The sequence below is a fragment of the Sorghum bicolor genome, chromosome 1 (genome assembly GCF_000003195.3).
Source record: "Sorghum bicolor cultivar BTx623 chromosome 1, Sorghum_bicolor_NCBIv3, whole genome shotgun sequence".
NCBI classification, from domain to species: domain Eukaryota; kingdom Viridiplantae; phylum Streptophyta; class Magnoliopsida; order Poales; family Poaceae; genus Sorghum; species Sorghum bicolor.
The window spans coordinates 7992773-8013960 of NC_012870.2; the positions used below are offsets into that span (position 1 = coordinate 7992773).

At 48.4% G+C, this 21188-nt stretch overlaps 3 protein-coding genes and 1 long non-coding RNA gene across 5 annotated transcripts; all 4 read right to left on the reverse strand.

The window, feature by feature from the left end:
- On the reverse strand, window positions 1248-4709 carry LOC8060533 (ribosomal RNA small subunit methyltransferase E). Of its 2 annotated transcripts, XM_021459455.1 has the most exons (9): window positions 4413-4709; window positions 4024-4097; window positions 3369-3511; window positions 3250-3296; window positions 3068-3176; window positions 2818-2879; window positions 2308-2422; window positions 1677-1840; window positions 1248-1596 (listed from the first exon to the last, which is right to left on the reverse strand). In XM_021459455.1, exons 1-8 carry the CDS (start codon window positions 4581-4583, stop codon window positions 1698-1700), a joined length of 864 nt encoding a protein of 287 aa, XP_021315130.1. In that variant the 5' UTR covers window positions 4584-4709; the 3' UTR covers window positions 1248-1596; window positions 1677-1697. The 2 variants fall into 2 exon arrangements, with proteins under 2 accessions (XP_021315130.1, XP_002466524.1); XM_002466479.2 differs by having other exon boundaries at window positions 1325-1840.
- Window positions 5133-6091, reverse strand: LOC8060534. Its single transcript, XM_002466480.2, has one exon. The coding sequence runs from the start codon at window positions 6071-6073 to the stop codon at window positions 5309-5311; it is 765 nt and encodes a 254-aa protein (XP_002466525.1). The 5' UTR covers window positions 6074-6091; the 3' UTR covers window positions 5133-5308.
- Window positions 9236-13275, reverse strand: LOC8060535 (growth-regulating factor 6). Its single transcript, XM_002466481.2, has 4 exons — window positions 12575-13275; window positions 11270-11485; window positions 10757-11108; window positions 9236-10392 (listed from the first exon to the last, which is right to left on the reverse strand). Exons 1-4 carry the CDS (start codon window positions 12987-12989, stop codon window positions 9570-9572), a joined length of 1806 nt encoding a protein of 601 aa, XP_002466526.2. The 5' UTR covers window positions 12990-13275; the 3' UTR covers window positions 9236-9569.
- On the reverse strand, window positions 17812-18290 carry LOC110434182. The gene is made up of 2 exons (XR_002451662.1): window positions 18208-18290; window positions 17812-18124 (listed from the first exon to the last, which is right to left on the reverse strand). It is a non-coding gene; the product is annotated as an uncharacterized LOC110434182 (long non-coding RNA).

Genomic DNA, 21188 nt, shown 5'->3' on the forward strand with positions numbered 1-21188 from the left:
CCGCCAGACAGGATTACACGCGCAAGCAACGACGCGAGCCAAGCGCCGAACCCAACCCGTCATCCGCCGGCCGTCTCGTGCAACGGCAGCAAATATCAAGGGCTTATCGGAGTGGGTGCATGCGTGACCGGACCGCGCTTCAGTCGGCCGGGTAGTACGGCGCCGCCCGTACGTGCCCGACACGGGCGATGATAGGCGACCGCGGCGGCGCGACCCCAGTGCCTCAACTCAACAACGACGGCCCGCAACCGTCCGGTGACGTGCGGCCGCAACAAAAAGCGACGGCGCGACGCGCGTACTACGTACGGCCGCGTGCCCGCGTGCGTCGGCATCTGCTCGATCGGTGGCTCCCTCCCCCCATGTGGGAGAATGGATCGGCCATCAGTTCATCACGCGATAGGCGGTTTTATTACTGTGATACCGTGCAGATCACGGCGCCGCGGTACCAGCTGCTGCTGCTGCTGCTGACTGTCATCCTGCCTCAGGTATACCGTATACGTTTTTCCTTTCTCCATGACTCCATCCATCCAGGGGGTGGTTGCCGATCAATCATGCGGGATATGCTGATTGCCGCCGTGACCGTGAGTCGTTCCTTATCCCTGCCGCCGTGGCATGCTCTATGCTGATTGCTGAACCGAGGTGACAGGTTAAGCTACGGCGCTGCAACATTGCATTTGCATGGACGGGACGACGTGGACACAGACGACGCGATATCGATATCTGCCGCGGGCCGGCTCAAGTGACTGGTGGCGCACGCACGCCGCGGCAGTCGGCAAGACCTAGCGCGGCATGCATGGCGCGAGACTGCGAGGGCATCAACTTGCAAAGAGGACATGGGAGGTGGCGCCATGGCCACCAGATAAAGATTGACGACGGCACGGTCCCGTACGTTCGGCTCGGCGCGCAACTGGTGATCAGGAGGCGGCGTGCGGTCGTCGCGACAAGATGGTGCTTGGTGCGGTCCGGCTGAGAACGCCCGCGACGGCGTCACGCACGCCGCCCAAGCGCAGCGACACAGAGTGCGCGCATAGTGCTCTCAGTAATCAGTATGCAGCGGCATTTGGCAAAAGGTAGACGACATGGTGCATCGATCCAAAACCGTAAAGTTTTCGGCCCAGTACCTGGCAATATATCGTCCATACTGCCCGGGCTGTTGAATGATCACTGGGATACGGTGTATATATTCTCCACCGTTCTGCTTCTTATGAGCAACTAGAATACTACAATATGACTGAAAAACTTTGGAGTAGATCTCGGAGCACATTTTACTTGGTGGCAGTAATAATTGTCCGAAAGTTTGAAGTAGCATACGACTGACAATATATTAATGGCAGACTATAATAATGCTTAGACCACTGAAAACGACAATATGACTGAAGTGTTTTTAATGTTTTACATCAAAAGTGAAGGTGAGAGGAGTTGTAGGTTGTCGATACAAAAATGTTATTTAACCAACACATGAATATAACGTAACTCAAACATGTATTGAGTTGTTCATCCTCCATGCTGGTCAAGCCCAAGACCTAGATGTTCACGAAATGTGTACCAAGATCCAATGGAATAATTACCCATGAACACGCTGAGTCCAACTAGATCCTGAAAGGTGTTTTGTCGTAGTCACCTGAAAGAGGACACTATTATACCACAAAGATGACTGACGACTGCCGTTTGATTACCTGCATTGCTGTCTTGACTCTTTACTGGTCTTTAGCATCTGACCATAACATGAGAGCAGATAGGAGGGATATTGTGGCTGTCTCAACTCGTAGCCTGCATGGACCAAGACCGACAGGAGCCGCACCTGCTGCTTTCAGTGAATGTACCTCCTCTTCTGTGAAGTCTGAGAAATATGGATGGTCATATTAGATCCACTAACATAACAATATGACATCATGTCTGAAATATTTTTGGAGATAAGATTTTTTTTGTTTTGAAGTTAAAAGTACTATCTTAGTTGGTGGTACTATAAAGTTTATCATGAACGAAATGTAATGTAACCCCATACGTGTTTAACACTCTGCTAGCTTCTCATGTCTGATTGTCTAAACCTACAGTGTAAATCCTTACTTTATTACTGTTTTGTTTTAAAATGTTGACATTTGCTTTGCATTATTTATAGCATTTGTTAACCTCTCAGTGCAACCATGCAGGTAACAAACAAAAACGAAATTTATGATAAATAAGCAAGTAATAAGCGCTTGGAAAAAATCAAGTTCATATTGACCAGTATCGCTCTTATAGTCTTATTTAGATAATTAGATTTCTAAGACCTTCAAATAGGTAAATATATGAACGGATTTGTGTTACCTCCTTCAGGTCCAACAATCAGAAGCCCACTTTGTTCAGTGCTGGATTTTGGCAGAACACTTAAAAGAGGAGGCGCTTCTGCTGATGCTAAGAAAGCAAGCTTTGACTGTGATACCTGATGCCAGCAGCAGATAAAGGTCTCAGATAAATTTGTTAAATCAATAAACTGACAGTCGTAGGTGTAACTGTAGTTATAAATATTCTAAAAGGTGTAGACATAACCAATTTCAATTTGTTGTTACCAGAAACATTACTCCAACAATGATATTATATTACTTTCACATCCAACTAATAATAACTGTTAGTTTAAACAGAAATATTATTATTATTATCTTAATTGTTTTCTTAATAACGAACCACAGTCTGCAGAACATCATGGTTGCTCTAAAAAATGAATGTTACTTGACCACAGTAGCCAAGGAACTCAGTAGTGAGTAAATTATTAATTAGAGATTGCTCACAATATGTCATGCATGGTGCATGGATAACAAAAGTATAGGAGGTACTCACAACAGGTAGAAGGTGACTAATCTGAATTGGGGGCTTCAGCGACATTTCATGTATCCTCTGGCCTACAAAAGATATAAGAGTAATGAGATTAGTATGTTCTAGGTCACTAAGAAGGCAGGAGCAATTTAATCTTTACAAAATCTTAGCCACTTAAAATTGCATATGGAGAACATGCTAATAACATATTTAAATCAAGCATAAACTAATTAATCAACATGCCAAGAATGGAGGTTATACCCAAACTCCGTACATTGTTTAACTGCAGCCAGCACAAGACGTTGCAGCCTGTCCACCCGATTTTCCGCTATCGTGTGACATCTTTCTGTCAGGAGAGGGGTAACACTAGAAGCTCCAAGTTCCTAAATAAGAAAAGAAAAGAGACTTAGAAGTAGACAATGAAGAAGAAGAACACCCAAATTGTAAGTAACATACAGTACATTTCTCTATAAGCCAATCAGCACGTCCGCCTTTCAGTGTCCCTGAGGATTAGAATAAAGTGATTATGGGAGGTTCTCCTGGTTTACATAGTGCATCTGTTTCACAAGACTCACCAAATGCAGCAAAGACATGCCATTGGATGCCTTGAGGAGCTACGATCCTAGCATCCTCTAATAACTCAACATCTGAGCCACCTTTGTCAACTTTATGTATGAACCCTTCAGCTAAACCACCCGCCCCATCGAATAGTTCAACCCTACGAAAGTAAGCTGGTGAGAGAAATTTCATGATGTACCTGATAAGCTCCAGAAACATAAAACGTAGGTTGAAAATGATATCTCACCAAGACCACAAGAACAGTCCTCTCTATATGAACAGTAAGGTCTCCTATGAAATGCATCATTATATTTATCTAATATCCATGATCCTGCCAGTTAAATATTTTCTTGGATGGTCATTAACTCATTACGTGGATGTTGAAAATGCCTTACAAGTTAAAACTGGAAAGGTATAGGCTTCACATATCAAACATGTTGGAGTACATCGCTTAATTTACCAAGGCTACCGGCTTAACTAGTGACAGCAACTAATATGCAAACCATTGCACAGACCAACTGTATATGGAGAATCAAATACATAACCAAAATCGAAACTTTAGAGAACCACACTTGAACTCAATAGAAAACAGTGTACCTATTGATTGAAGAGCTACTTGCATTCTCGTGACAAAATCACAGTCTGAAAAATAATAAAAGCAGTAGTACAAACCTGTCGTTAATGCCAAGGCGCAAAACCCGTGTCATGTGCCAGAATTCGTCTCCTTGGATGCGAATCACCTCACCCTGCAAGGTAATATCCATCTCAGTCACAGGCGATATGTTTCCACAGAACTAGACATGAACAACCTAACGCACGGAACCACAGCTCAACACAACGCCATGACGATGAGGCAAGGGAAAATATACAACGTTTCATGCAACACACATCCACATCCACTCCACGACAATTCAGTGCACAAACATCCACTCCTCGACAATTCAGTGCACAAACGTGAGGGTATTTCTGCAGAAAACAGTAACTCAACAGGAACGACAACAGGGCGCTCGACGAAATGCCTAGGTGGTGGACGGCAGGCGCGGGGCTACAGACACGCTTACCTTCGACGAAGGGAGAGACGGGGCGTGGAACCTCGGTAGCCCACCGCGAGCGCGGCTCGCCGCGCCGCTGTGCGCGCGAGCTGGGGCGGCCAGGAGCAGCTGCCGGGTCCGCGGCGGGGCTCCGCGCAGCAGCGCTGAGGACGAGGAAGACAAGGCGGCGGACGACAGCATCTCCCGTCTCCTGGCCTATTATCACGCGGCGACGGCCGTTGGCCGAGCTAAAACGCCGGCGAGGCTCTCGTGCTGGTCCCGCAGCGGAGAGTGGAGCGGCGGCGGTCTACTGGTCTTTCTCAGGATATCGGTCGGTGTAGCAGAGAGGGAGTTTTGCTCTTTGGGCTGTAAGCAGCCCGGCCCGTTCGGCCCAGTTGCTGAGGAGATGGGAGCCACCTATTTTGCGGCCCTGCCTGCGGAAATGATTTTCCGGCCCACCACGAGGATAACCTATTGCTAGCGAGTTCCGTTGATCAGGTTGCTTTTATATACTCAAAAAAAATAGTTGCTTTACTACTGCAGTTTGAACTGTCCGGGTGTGGTTGTAGCTACACCGTGAATTGTCAATATTCTTTGTAGCATTGTTATAGCCAAAATGGCATAACATCACTGGAAGTCAAACACAAGGTTTTCTATAACGGCGTAGCCCACCTGTGAGTGAAACTACTCAGGCAATTTCTTCTTTTTGTTCATTGCATATTTTGTTACCTATATTTTTTAGCTATTGTGTAGACATGAGACATCGGTCACTGCATAACTGCACTTCATGTGTACAACTGTATATACAAATAACACTGCATAAATATAAAGAAAAGGAGTAGCTTGGCTTGATATTGACACCATCGCAGCATGTACGTCCTACTTATGCACTGACACGTACCATCACACAGTGACATAAAATACACTCAGCGCTGCTCCCTCCGCTCCAGCGCCCTCGCCGAGAGCACCGCCGGCGTCCACGTCAGGTCGAGCGTCGGCCCCGCCGGCGCGTCGTCCTCGGACTTGGTCTTGGTCGCAGTAGCGTCTCCCTTCTGCCCGGCGACGGCGCAGCCGTACCTGCACGACATCCCGCCGGCGTACTTATTGGCGCCCGCCGCCCACCCGCTCCAGATCCCACACCCCCGAAAGATCACCTCGCCTTCCTTGCATTTCTTCCCCGTCGCCGCCTTCTTCTTCTTCGTCGTCTTCTTCCTCCCTTTCTTCTGCTTGTGCGGCGGGCGATCCACCGCTTCATCACCGCCGGCGCTCTTGCTGCACGCCACGTAGGCGGCCAGGAACGGGTCATGGTGGGGCGCCCTCCTTAGTACCCTGCCATGTGGGCCGCCCACTACAGCATGCCCGGCGGGCCCCACGCGCCCCGACAGGTGGGCCCTGCACGGGGGCAGCGGCAGGGGCTGCAAAGACTTGCCGCTCCCGCTCCCTGCGCCCGCGGAGGCGGCCGGGTCGTGCACGAGCGCGTAGAGCGAGCCCGGGCCGTAGACGCAGCGCAGCTGGTCGCCCGATGCTCTGTTGTTGGGCTGGCTCGGCCCGGCCTCGCAGCGAAAGATGGGGTTGGACACGATCTGGGGGCTCTCGGCGAGGCCGGCCGCCGGTGGGCGTGGCAGCTCGGCACGCTTAGTCCGGCGGCTACCCGCCGCCGCCGCCGGCTGCTGCTTGGCTCTCCGGCTCATCTCCGCTTGCTTGCTGACTCGCTCACCACCACTAACGGAGAGGCGTGCTTTTATACAGCGCTGCTGCTGCTGCTGCTGCTTCTGACGAGCTCGTGATCGATCGACAGTGACGGTGATGGTGATGGTGAGACATTCTATTCTATACCTTGGCATGTGAACGAACAAGAAGGCGTGCGGGGATCGTTGGTGTTCCTTTGGGGCCTCGCGCAGCACGGCTTCGCGGCGCGGGCGCTCGTACCCACTGTTCCGCCTGTGGCCTTGCGTTGCGTACGTGCCCGCCCGCCCTCCCTGCCCGGGAAAAACTGACGTACGGTGGTCGTGGTCGTGCCACGGCACGCAGCGAGCGAGCGGGCGGGCAAGCGCACGGGCCTTCGATAACGTCCTGCTCAGCAGAAGGGGATTCAGGAGCTGTCGTTGTTGGTGGGACGCACGTTGGATGGACGCCAACGCGACTGCGCGCTCACGGTCACAGGAGACCGTACCTCCCGGACAAACCAGGCGTGCTCCCGTACGTGTTTGTGGGTCGACGCGCAATGCATTGCAGCGTCCGTCGATTCTGTGACGCACTGATGCGAGCTCGTTCGCTGCAACTTTCTTCTGCTGTCGGTACAGGTATGTGCTGTACGGAGTATGTAACAGTAAAACTAGCGTGTTCTGTGGAAAGCCGTCCTGCAGCTAAAAACAAGTCGAAGCTCTGTTGGTGTCGGTGAAGTGTAGTACGTACCTGATGGTGCGGCACAGTCCACTCACGCGAACGAGTCGAGCGAGTACGAAAAGAGCTAAAAGAGCTCCGGTACCGTTACGGCCGTGCCCTGTTGGCTGTTGCAAAAGAAACCTGGAGAGCTTTATCACCAGTAGTCCAGTACAGCAGCAGCAGGGCACGAGAACCATTTTTTAACCTCCTTAGGCTTTGTTTAGTTCCAAAATATTTTGCAAAATGGATACTGTAGCTCTTTCGTTTGTATTTGACAAATATTGTCCAATCATCAACTAACTAGGCTCAAAAGATTTGTCTCGTCAATTCCGACCAAACTGTGCAATTAGTTTTTATTTTTGTCTATATTTAGTACTTCATGCATGTGTCTAAAGATTCGATGTGACGGGAAATCTGAAAAATTTTGCAAAATTTTTTGGGAACTAAACAAGGCCTTAGTTCCCAAAATTTTTTCTTTTGGGCTAATTTTGCATTTTCGTTTTTATTTGGTAAATATTGTTCAATAATGGACTAACTAGGTTCAAAAGATTCATCTCGCGATTTACGGTCAAACTATGCAATTAGTTTTTATTTCGTTTATATTTAATGCTCCATGCATACGCCAAAAGATTTGATGTGACGGAGAATCTTGAAAAGTTTTTGATTTTTGAAGTAAATTAAACTTAGTTTCTAAAATTTTTCAAGATTCTCCGTCACATCAAATCTTACGACACATGCATGAAGCATTAAATATAGGTAAAAAAGATAACTAACTGTGCAGTTTATCTGTAATTTACAAGAAGAATCTTTTGAGCCTAGTTAGTCCATGATTGGACAATAATTGTTATTAGGCCTTGTTTAGTTCCAAAAAATTTCAAGATTCACCATCACATCGAATCTTGTTGCATATGCATGGAGTGTTATATTTAGACGAAAATAAAAACTGATTACACAGTTTGACTGTAAACCACGAGATGAATATTTACCATAAATAAACGAAAGTGCTACGGTACCCAAAATCTAAAATTTTTGCCAACTAAATAAGGTCTAAATAAAAACAAAATGCTACAGTAGCGAAATCTAAAAGGCCTTAGTACTCCGTGTATCCATTGTATATCTCCGGAAACAACCTTGATCATTGCAGGCATGCAGTCACCAGCGCTTGGACGACGCATCCAAAACTTCCCTTTCCGTGCCTCCAAGCAAACGAGTTCAAGCAGCAATCTCCCAGCACAGTTTCCCCCGAACAAGCCATGAGCAAACTTTAACAGTGGGAAAACCGCAACCACGTAACAGGAACGAGCATCGCATCTATGGACGGATGGATGAGGATCAACGTCAATCGACATCTCCCTCCACCTCCACTCCGATCTCGGAGGACGAACAACATCTCGTCCCAATCTGCAACCCCACTGGTGCTACACGCATTTCCCGGTGCCGATGACCAAAAAGCAGGCGGCAGCACCACCAGCGCCTCATCAGGCCTCATCACGCTACTGCACATCACTCGCTCTACAGCGAGTCTACAGCAGCCGGCCAGCCAGCAGGGTCCCCCGTACTGTACACCGAATCATCAAAAGGGCGACGGCACGCAGCGGTGCTTATCGGCTGGTCGGTCGCCCGTCATGGATGGATGCCGGATGGAGGAGGAGGGAGGCATCAGCCATTCACAGCAATGAGGGCAGCTGGGCAGGCATGGATGGATGCAATGAACAACGGCTCCTCGCTGCAGTGCAGGCTGGGCGAGCGAATAGGGATTGCCTCTTTTGCAGGCCGGCCGGCCGGCCGGTGGCAGTGGCAGTGGCAGCTGCGGCCAAAGGGGTGGGAAAAAAACTGAAAAAGGCTGGTGCCGCCACCCGCCTCCTGGGAACGTATCATTGTATATCTGCCGCGGCTGTTGCCGTCGTGATGAGCGCTGGAATACTGCTGCGCCGGGGGTAGAAAAACGATCAAATGATTCTTGGAGCAGGGTACGTACAAGTACAACCATTGTGGTTGTGGTAGCACGTACCTTTTCCTTTCATGTGTACAGATTACAGAAAAGTTTCTTGTTGCAACAGTATCGGATATTCATATGTACATTTTGGTTGGAGACTTGGAACTACTGTAGTTGCTAAAACTTATTCAGTACAAGTTCCTCTTCGTTAAAGCTACTACTACAGCGTGAAGTATTTTTCAGCTTTCTTCTTCTCAATCTCAATGTGAATGCAATTTCTGAAGATGCTTTCTACAGAATGCAGAGCACAGATTCTAGCCCAGCTTTACCACAAGCTCGACTAGAACCTGGGCCAACGATGGCGAATGAACCCGTTGCGGATGCTCAATTATTGGCAGACAGGAAACAGCATTTAGTAAGATTTCAGATACAATTTTGAATCCAAATGTGCAGTCTGACGACCTGTTGGTTAATATAACCGAACCACACAACAATGAGCACACAAACAGTATTGTAGTGTAGCAGTATGAAGTATGAACAACAGGCGATACTCGCATTAATCCTCAACAGACGACTATGATCGGATACTGGCTTTTATCAGATGATTATGCATCAACGGCGCACCAAAATCCATCCACACCACACAACACAGCGCTTTTCACGATCCAAGGAAGGTGAAAGTTACAAAGCCAAGTTACAAGGAAACAAAAGAAAGAAGAACTGAAGTGACAAAAACAGGAGATCAGTCTCAAATGACAAACTACGAGGTAAATGCTCCCTCACGCTTTGAGGATTACCATAGCCATATGTCCCTCTTCTATGGCCGCCGTCTTGTTGCAGGTTTTCATGGTCAGAACTCAAGAAGCTCACACAAAGCGGATACTCGGATGGCTTACTACAATTGAGCCGAGATCATCCCGCAGGTTGCTGATACCATCGTAAGCGCCGTGGTTCTCAATCCTAGGGCTGCTCCCAGTGCTGCTGGAGACTGATCCGAAGGTGGTCTTCTGCAAAACTCCCACAGGGGATGACTCCATCCCGTGGCTTGAATCCCAGTAGTCGGTTAGAAGGTTCAGAGGTGCCGACAGGCAGTTTTTTGCTTCCACATTGCCGTTCTTGTTCAAAACCTCCCCTAACGGACCGCCCATTGAAGAATCGCGGAACATTGTCGCCCAGGTTGCTTCTAACTGGCTAACTTCATCTCTGTTTGCTGCAATGCTGAGACCAGTTGGACTATACTCGCGGCTCAGCTTAAGAGGTGATAGCATCAGCTTCTCATGGATGGGAGATGTGGAGGCCGATGATAGCTCAGAGGATGCCATTGGAGCAGATATTGAGAGCTGTGATCTCTGAGCTTGCATGTCTTCTGCCTCGGGCCATGAAAGACCTCCCTGGGCAGGTGTCCTGGGCCAGTCCACAAAGTGCTGCAGGGTGGCTGAACTCTGGTGTTCATTCAGACTCTGTGAGCTGAGCAGATTCACATTCTCCAAGGAACTATGTGGAGAGCTCATCAGTGAGTCTGATGAAACAAGGCCAAACTCTGGCCTTGAGCTGGTCACTTCAAAAGGATTATTTTGTTTGGAGAATGGAAACACGCTGCCTGTGTTTCCTGTAGTCATGGAAGTCAGCATCGAGAGATTGTCAGAGTCCTGCATGTTTTCACTCTCATTCTGTTTGTTCACCAGTTCCCTGCATGAAACATTCAGCAAGGGAATTAGTTAGCATGTGTATATCAAAGAATGACTGAACTTTCAGGGCTTATGAACATATTAATGTTTCCAAATTCATGGATGAAAATGTAGACTGAAGACTTTGAGATGGGACTAGATAATAATGTGAACACTACACTACTAGTACTTGGACAAGTATCATAATATCATATATCACAAAAGTGCAGTGTCACACTGGAGCAGCTAGAAGAATGTAATAGGAGAGAGCAAATAAACATTTGCATCAGTTTGACAGAAGGTTTGGCTAGCAAGAGCAAAGACTACACACATATTCCATAGTACGTGTTAAAGCATTTCAAGCATAAGTACAACAGAAGATTTACCTGTTATATTGCAGAGAGCAAGGATCAGCCGCACCCGTGGCATAGCTCTTCGCCGGCTGCTGGTGCTGATTGACAGTGAGGCCAGCAGCAGTAGCTCCGGCGCCGGCCAGAGCAGCAGGCTGGGTAGCAGCAGCCGCCACCACCGCGGACATGGCTTTCGCGGCATGGCCAGGCTGGCCTTCCACATGCTTTCTTGAACGATGGCGTCCCCGGTTCATGTGTCGCTCGCAGTACTTCTGGTCGGCGACCGCGTCCCTGGAGCACCGCCATTTCTTGCCGTCCGTCCGGCGGCACCGCCCGGGCTCCAGATCCGCATTGCCGGAGTAGCCCAGCTGGAAAGAGCCCCACCCCACTGCGCCAACACGCAACAACAGCGCCAATCAAGATCCGGAAAAGAAAAGAATCGACACGGCTTTTATCATATCGATGTGCATGATGGAACTGAAGCTAGCCCAAAAGGCACTCTCGGTCGCTTTGCTTTTTCCTTCTCCTCTCTTTTCTTGGCTTACTTACATGTGCTCGTGCCGAAGTAGGAAGGCGGGTAGGGAGACGATGCGAGGCTCCTCCTGATGGGGATGAGGAGGCTGTGAGGTATGGGGCTGTTCGCAGCCAGGTACTTGTAGATCAGGGCCTGGTGCTCCAGCTCGATCCACTGGGACGGCGTGAAGGGACCCCTCACCCGGGCCATTGCCCCCTGCATGCTGGTGCTCAAGCTCACCGAGCTCAATCCTGCGGGGAGGAAGCAGGCAGGCAGGCATAGTTAGGAGATGAGCAGCAGAGCAGTGAAAGCCAACAAGACACAGCCAAAAACATGTACTGCTTCATAGAGATGACCACCGAGATGCATGCGTTTCCTAAACACGATCCTAGGGCAGGATAAAAGGCAAGCAAAAGACACAAAACCCTGGAACAGAGTGCTAACTGCAAGAAGGATCAGAGACATGATAATCAGCACAGATTCATAGGTGATGTCCATAAAAAGCCGCCCCAAGATCAATCACACCGTTGGGTCCCTACAGTAAGCTTGAATCGCGAGGCTCCATTCTACTCCTGAGACTTTCTTGCATGCATTCATGCTGTTTTAGCTGTTTCACATTTTTAAGTTTCCATGTGAGAAAGAAGTGGGGGTATAGGTTGAGGGAGATCGCGCCATTCTTTTTCATTTTTCCTCTGATAAGAACTACTAGTATTATTAGCAGACGGCATGACAAAAAGGAATCACACGATCGCGCCGTTGAGGACAAGAAAAGCGTTGGTGTATGTCAGCAAAAAGAAGTGCAAACTTATGTCGATACATATCACGAATGATTCAACAAAGCTCTTTTTAAAAATAGTATTTAAAATCATTTCTTTTTCCTGAGGTGAAAGAACTTTTACAGTCGTCACTGATCTAATCTAATCAGACCAGGAGAAAAAACGAAAAGAGACGAGAAAAAACCACAAAGATCGTTGGCAGCTTAAGAGAGTCAACTGATCATGAAAATCCCATGAATCTAGACTGAAAGTATATTAAACAACTGGAGCTACAAGAAGACAGAGTAGAAGAAATGGAAGAAGGCACAAATCAGCTCCATTTCTGGTATGAACAACGGAGAAAGCTAGAGGATACATAGACATAAATAAACAAGTAAAAATAAATCTGTAGCTACCAGTCCAGGTGCAAAGAGAGAAAGTGAGGTGATTCGAATCGAAAAGCAATAATACTCGAAAAGAAGTGGATAGCAAGCTTTTCAATCACCAAATCCAATCAACACGCAACGGAAAAAGGAAGCTTTGCACCAGCGCACCACCGCCACAACGACCAGTCACCGTGCTCACCTGAGCAAGAGGCCGGGGTTCCGTAGTACAGCGGCATCGCCCCACCATCAGCCGCCACAGCCGCTGCAACCGCGGCGGTGGAGGCGCACGAGGACGCGGCGGCGGTGGCGGACGAGAAGCTGAGCATCTGCTCGCCGCCGTGGCCGGGGCTGCAGGAGCCCAGCAGGAACGGCGCCGCCGCCGCCTTGGCCGCCTCCACCACGTCCCCAGCGACGACGGACGCTGTAGCCGTCCTGGCCTGCTTGGCCCTGCCGCCGCCAACGCCGCCGCCCCAGCCGTGGTCCTCTCCTCCCGCCGCCGCATTGCCCCGCCCGTGCTTGAGCAGCCTGCTGCTAGATCCGCCGCCTCCGAGCAGGCCGAGCTCCGCGGCGCCGCCGCCGCCCGCGTCCATCACCACCCCGCCCATCAGGTCCATGGCACCCCGCCGCCCGCTCGCCGTGCTCGCTCTCGCTCCGCGCTAGTGCTGCTGCTCGCGTCCATGCGGCGCGGGGTGGGAAGCGACGGAGTGGAGCGGAGGCTGCATTGCTCGAGTTGTGCTGGTAGCTAGCTATGTGTGGGCGTGTGCGCAGTTGCGCGCGGTGCTCGGTTGGTTCTTGGCCTCGCCTGCGTTGGCTTTGGGTTTTACGGGGAGAAGGGTGGTTGCGGCCTGCGCTCGGGAAACCAGGCTGTTTTTTCTTTTGGAGGCAGACACGGGGGACAGAGAGAGAAAGAGAGGGGAGGCGCAGTAAAGACAGCTAGCTATAGAGGGGAGCGGGGGAGGATAAATAGGTAGCGGTGAAAAATTCATGGTGGGCAGAGGAGAAGAGATGGTAAAAAATGGCGGACGATGGATGGTGGTGACCTGGCTGAGAGCTATTCTTGGTTCTTGCCGCTGCGGTGAGAAAAAAATAGGGGTTTGATGCCGATATGATATTTACCGTTTCGGCAAGGGAGGCATCTTTGCAGGGTAAAGTTGCGAGAAATGTTACCACACGAGATTTGGGGAAGGGAGAGATACCCGAAAGATGGTATGTTGTGATGGTACACGTTAGATGGGGACGTTATTGCCTCTTTCCATCTTTTTGGGACAATGGGCTGGAAGGTGATGTATACTACACACCATCAAGTAAAATCCAGTGTCTTTGTGTTTGTGGGATCCTTCTCCTCATCTCCTGTCACTCGTGCTACCACAAAGTTTACGTTGAATGATCCCCAACCCATGTTGCCCATACAGGAACCGGCATCGTAACTGTAGAAGGGAACCCTCAGGGCACTGCTCACACAGTGTGGGGATTTCTCGGTAGAGTCAGTGACGCTGCCTGCGGCCGCCTACAGTCACAAGGGGACTGGAGGGACACACTACACATAGATCAGCAGTTAGGCGTGGTGATGACACGACGCGATCTAGCCATTGCGAATTATTGGCGTTAGATTAGATTCGGGGCTCTCGATAGGTGTTAGGTGAAGTCCGGACCCAGCCGCTTGCTGATGGAGATTAGAGGTCGCGAGTCGTCGAAGGCCACGGAATTATATTGCAACCTTTTTTTTTTCAAAACAAAATTGCATGTGTATCGTGCAACACGCGACAGGGATTTGGAGTTGCATGCGCTCCACGTCGTCAGCACGAGATCTCATGGATGGATCCATGTACAGTACGTACGTACACCGGATGTAAGTTCACGTGTCAAGAACAATCTGGTTAGAGCGTGAGAATGTGAACTCGTGCGCCCAAAACAACAGGGCCGAATACTACTAGGGCGTAGTACTACTTACGTGCAACAACGCATGCAACGGCGGGAGTACGAGAGTAGTCTCAGAAGATAGGAGGGCTGGTAGGTGGTTCACATTTGCCGGGCTGCCCGGCCTACTAGTCCGTGGCTCAGGACGGGAGGGCATGTGCATCGCACGTGGCGTCGATGCATCGAGCGTACCCGGTGTACCAAACCGATCGAACCATGCACTGCTCAATCTCGTCAAGCCACCGATCAGCTTCCGTGTTCGGTCCCGTTAACTCCCAAGCCGGCCGGCCCGGGCGTCGTCGTCGTCCCTCGCGTCGGCCGCCGGCCGCCGGCTTGCTTGCATTTTCTCAACCTCCTCCGCCCTCTGGCCGATGTGGTTACTACTACTCAAGTCATGGATGTCTTTCTACTAGTAGTACTATACTCCTATATACTATACGTACGGAGTATGTTAATCTTTGAACCTATATACGTATCGTATGTTAATCTTTGAACCGTGTGCGGTCGAGCCGTGGTGGTGGCGTGGTGACCCTGTGAGTTTTTACATGGGAGTAAATGGCATCTCATCGGGTAACTTGCCTAGTATTATTAAGCGAGGGAATGTCTCTGCCTGACCAGTAATAAGTGATGCTCTTTACGGGGTCAACTCTGGATCACCCAACAACGGTGCTTATCCAGCAAGCGATGGATTGCTCACAGTTATGTGGCTTCGGCAGTTTTCACTCCAGCAGGGCTTCAGATTACTCCAATCATCAACTCTTCCAGCCGCTGGACAATCAATTCATTAAACAGTCCAGGGCGGGGATTTCCTCATAATAACGCAGCTTAGCTTCTGTTACTGCATGGTAAAAAAAGAACACGAAACAACCTAAAAATCTCGCCACATGACATAATCATAGCGCTTGGCATAAACAACACTGCGGACGGGCGCTATGATCCAAAATAAATACTCGTGCACACACATATGCCAGCTGTTCTCTCTCTCTCTCTCTCCTCCCAAAGCTAGTGCCTAGTCCCAGTGTCCCACCATCTCATCTCACGCGACGGTAAAATAAAAGGAAATGAAAAAAAAAAAAAAGAAGCGGAATCAAAATCCGCACGCTTTGTTTACGCCTCCTCGATGTACTTGACGCATTAGAAAAGCCAAGGGCACGGCCGGGTCACGTGACCTCCGCGGAAGCATCACGAGCGCCGGGGATTTTGTTAATGGCCGATTAGGCTCGCAGCCTAAATGGGACTTTGTTTGTCTCGGAGCTCTTTTTTGGGGGCGGTCGTGATCTCGGTCAAAGAGGCGCTCAGATTCTTATAGCGAGTGGGCCCCTTCGTCGCCTATTTCTTATAGCGATCTGATGCGTGGGGCTGTGTACTATTTTAGATATATAACTTTAAGGTTACGCATAAATAAACGCACAGGGTTTTATATATATATATATATATATATAGAGGAGGATAAAATATGGCCCGCTCCTTTCCGCGGGACTTGTAGGAGAGGGGTGGTTCTTCGTTCTTTTGCTCCTTTGGTTGACACGGGAGGGAGGGAGAGTTGGCAAAGAAAATTAGGGCATTTGCTCTCTTTTATTCTACCTTTATTCACACGGCACGAACGACCAGGGAGACATGAAATTTGATCACGCGTAGAGGCCGGCGAACAAACAGTGTACTAGCATGGGAACATTTTTCTGTGAGATGAGATGATGGTTCGTCGAGGCCTAGACACACGTTGATGACCATCGATTTACTAGGCCTTGTTTACTTCACCCCGAAAACCAAAAAGTTTTCAAGATTCCCCGTCACCGAATCTTGTGGCACATGCATGAAACATTAAATATAAACGAAAACAAAAACTAATTAAACAGTTTAGTTGTAAATCACGAGACGAATCTTTTGATCCTAGTTAGTCTATAATTGGATAATATTTGTCACAAACAAACGAAAGTGCTACAGTACCGAAAAGTTTTCACTTTTCGGAACTAAACAAGGCCTAGAGCGCACACACATGTTTTGTTGGCTGTGTGGTCCTCTGCACGAAGTACATGTGCAACCACTCCAGAAAAGGAATAATTACCGTGACTCTTTTGGATGGAGGCGAAAATATATAACAATCACCATACTCTTTTGTAAGAGCATCTTTAATTGTTTTGCAATTGAGGTTTACATTTGAGCAATTTGCCAAAAAAGCTCTAATTGAGGTATCTAATAGTTTTGCATTTGAGTTTTGTATTTTGACAAAGTTGGCAAATGAGGGAGGAAACTTAGTCCTTCTTTACTTCCACCCAAAAATCTAAAATTTTTCAAGATTCACTGTCACATCGAATCTTTAAACGTATTCATGGAGTATTAAATATAGATGAAAATAAGAACTAATTGCACAGTTTGGTCGGAATTGATAAGACGAATCTTTTGAGCCTAGTTAGTCTATTATTAGACAATAATTATCATAAACAAACGAAGTGCTACAGTATAACACAATTTTTTTCTTCAGGAACTAAACAAGGCCTTAGCATTTTCGCCAAAACCCGGACAACTTGGCAAAGGCCGATCGGTCTCTCCTCCCGCGCGGTTTCCGGTCTCCTACGAGTCAATTACTATCAAAATAACCTGAATCAACCCCCACATATGTTATTATTATTCGAAATAATCTAAAGTAACTTCATAAGTTCAATATATCTATAAATTACTACATTTACAACTTGTCTGTTAAAACTATTAACCTAAAGTAATCCTTGAATGTTCAACTATATTGATATAGAAAAAAAACTAACTCAATGTAAGACATTATTTGTAGAGTCTGTCTATCTAGAACCATGTGTTTCGTACGCTTTGAACACATGAATTTTTTTTGACCATAGGATGAAGATCCAACAGTCTTCACCTTTCTTCTACCTCCAGCCTCTAGCCTTCTTCTACCTCCAGACAATCACAAATCACAGATTAAAGATCACAAATCACAGATCACATAAAACATTTTTTTCTATGGAAGGACAAATCACAAATCACGGAGGAGGAGGAGGAGGAGGAGGAGGAGGAGGAGGAGGAGAGGCCTATTGTGGCCGGATCCGCCGCCACCGCTGTGCCGACGGGCGCGGGCGCTGGGAGGCGCGTCGGGCGTGGACGCTGGGAGGCGTGTGCCCGCTGTTGCCGCCGTGGGGAGGCGCGCCGTCGCCAGACGTCGCCGCATCGGGAGGGAGGCGACGGTCGGGAAGGAGGGAGGGAGGGAGGGAGAGGAATTGGATGTGGGCCCTAAAATCATAGACACAGAAAAAAACCATGTGTTTTTTTTTGGATAAAACACATTAGTGTTGTATAGTATCACCATTCAGGCATATAAAACATGTCCATGGGAATTGATGATCATATCTATTTCATATGCTGCGTATAGCTCAAACTAAGATCTCAACGAACACATGGGTGCCATTTAAAATGAAAAAAACTCTAAAACAGAAAAATAAAAGAAATAAAGATTTACTAGTAAGGAGGGGTAGGTAAACTGTAAGCAAGAATAGGAATTATGATTAGAAATTTTGAAAGAGATAAGTGTCTGAAATTTACAAAATTATTAACACAAGACGGATACTTGTACAAAACAGAGGTTATTGGTTGTGGACTTGTGGGGCTTTTTTTTCGTTTTTGCTTAATTATTAAGACGAGTACCACACTTGGTTAATCAGTTGTATCCACCACACTTGTACTCATCCTAATTCTGATCTGGTTGACATTTTGCCCTTTTGGGACCAAGTGCACACTGCTCAGGTACACATACAACTTGTTCTTCTTTAATTCGTGGGATTAATAGGTCTGTGTTAAACCATTGGGGCCCCAACCAGAGCTCACCCTGCGGAGATCTCGATTAGCACGTTCGGATCAGAAAGGAAATCCAAGCATAGCAAATGACTGAAAATCGCATCTACGGAGTACCTTGGAGGCACAGGAGGTCATGGCGCGATGGAGACTCGATCGACTCGAGAGGGAGATGGATGCAGCGGCCGGATAGGATCACCTCACTGTGCCATTCTCACGCGCGGCATGAGCAAAGGTCCTGCCTGCACAAGTACCTGCGTGTGCATCCGTGCATGGACCCCTACATCACCCTTTGCCCCCCTGACCCCTCTCTGCGTGGAGACGATCCACAGATCTCACTCATGCATCTTCCGGGGGGTCAGCCGCGGCCAGCCATCCGCCCAATTATGCACTGTTTGTCCATTGGAAACCCCCCTTTTTTTTCCCCGTTCTGCGGTCCCTCTTAAGCTAGCCTTTTCTTCAGCACAAACAACACCTCGCATGCTTGTCCCGTTGAACACAATACAGTGCTGCTACATACTTGCTGGCAGTTGGGTCGTCGTAGCGGTAAAAAAAGCAAGTAGTGGACCTCGCTGGCAAAATGAGTGGACACGGGACACAGCATGCATGGTACCGCCGGCAGCTAGATAGCTGCGGCTGGTTAAAAATGTGAAAACGTTTGATCCCATTCCCGTGCATGCGTGCGAGGAGGGCAACGGCGAGTCATGATGCTCGCCGGTCGAGCAAACCGCCGGAAAGGGCTCTTGGGAGCGATTTGGACGCGCCCACAACTCACTTCGTTCATGTCACTCTAGATAGGGACGCGCGCGTCCCTGCTGGTCGATCTGGTCCTCCCGTTTTCATTTCACCTGCTGCCGCGCCCGCGCGGCGCGCCCTTCCTCGGCGAAACGTCCAGCACGTCGGGAATGTCGCAGGCAGCAGGCTCGCAGCCAGCGCTCTCCGGCAGTCGGCACGGAACACTGAGTGATGCATGCATGCACGTGAGGTGAGAAACGTACTACGCTATCTATTTATCCCTATCCCACTGGCGTTTACGGCTAGCAATGACTGTCTCAGAAAATTCTCGGTCATTTCCCTTTCTCTTCGTGTTTAGACATTATTTAGTTCCGTTTTTTTGTTTTAAGTACCGTAGCACTTTCGTTTTTATTTGATAATTATTATTCAATCATTGACTAACTGGGATCAAAAGATTTATCTCGCGATTTATAAATAAACTGTATAATTAGTTTTTGTTTTCATCAATATTTAATGTTTTAGGTATGTGCTGTAAGATTAGATGTGACACTAAATTTTAAAAAGTTTTAAATTTTTAAGGTGAGGACATACTCGTTCATGCATAGCGATTTGTGGTCAAGGTCGACCCGGACGGCTGGTGGCCTGCTGGTCCTCGATCACCGTACGTCATGTGCACGAACACTGTAACGCGGGCCGGGAAGCATGCGGCACGCATGCAGTGGAGGCTCACACCAACAGGGTCCTAGTCATGTAGACGAACACTGTAACAAGCATGCATGTTTCTTTAATATAAGGCTCCGTTTAGGCTTCGTTTAGTTCCAAAAAATTTTGTAAAATAGAAATAGTATCACTTTCGTTTGTATTTGACAAATATTATCCAATCATATACTAACTAGACTCAAAAGATTCGTCTCGTCAATTCCGACCAAACTGTGCAATTAATTTTTATTTTTGTCTATATTTAATACTTCATGCATGCATCTAAAGATTTGATGTGACGGGGAATCTGAAAAATTTTACAAAATTTTTTAGGAACTAAACAAGGCCTTAGTTGGTTGAGTTAAAGTTTAACTTCTGTCACATCAAATATTTAAATATATGTACGGAGTTTTCTAAATATAGATTATTTATAAAATTAAAAACACAGTTAAAAAGTAAATTGTGAGACAAATCTTTGAAACCTAATTAACTTATAATTGAACAATAATTGCCTAAGACAAAATGCTACACTACATACACCACCTAAGGGCCCTGTTACATTGTCAAATGGTGGTTGGTAATTACTACTCCTGGGTACCCCCCCCCCCCCCCCCCCCGGTGTTGTTTGTACGTCCAGGATCATGCACAGGGCAGCAACTCCGGCGCCCCACCTGCTGCTCGCACTTCACGTACGGCGCGCGCAATGCCGCGTTGTAGAGTAAGAGTACACTACACTCATCTTGTAGAAGTGGAGAGAGAGAGAGAGCGCGCGCGCGCGCTAGGAAAGGATGGTTGTTGCCGATAGCATGGTACATTCATAGGCGTGTCCCCGATCCGGCAACCGGCATGTTAACTTGGTACTAGTACTAGCCCCTAATAACTCCGTTGCAACGACTCGGTGGACCGGTTGATCGATAGTAGTAGCAGTATGATGATGTGCTAAGTGCTACGGACTCCGGAACGCCGAGACGCAAACAAAAACGGACGTTCAATCTCTCTATCTCTGTCCTGCATTCTTCATCGTGGCAAACTTTCTCCGTTGACGTGCGGCCCGCAGGACCGCCAGGCAACAAGTTACCGTGCATATATAATACCACTTGCGAGTTGCCAAGATTGCCTCACACATGGATGGTCCAGTCCAGCACACATGAACCGGGCGCATGCACCACACAAGCGCGCGGGGACGACGGCCCGCCGGAGACCGACGATCGGTCGGACTGGCATCGGTCTCGTTGGCGACGCGCGGGCCGCCGGAGGACGCGTCTCGAGTCACACTCAACACGTCGTCGTGGGAGGCGGACGCGGACGCGTCTCGGCTCCTCCTGCCTGTGCCCGGCCTGCACCGTGCACATCTCCCTCTCCGTCTCACCGGCCGTGCACACATCTCAGCTCCCTTCGTCTCCAGACACAATCACGCAACCACTAGTCCATTATTAACGCCACAGGTCCACATATACCACGATACTCCGTCGGTAGTACTGGTAGTATACTCCATTTCTATACCATTTTCCTATTTTCTAGTATTAGTAGCATATATACATAGATAGTCCTAATTAATACTACTAGTATTGTAGTTATGCCTACCGATGTGACGAGGAGTACGTGGTCTTGTGCTCCGTACGTGGCGGAGGTGTTGGTAGCAGTGCCAGCTTGGCGAGCTTTTA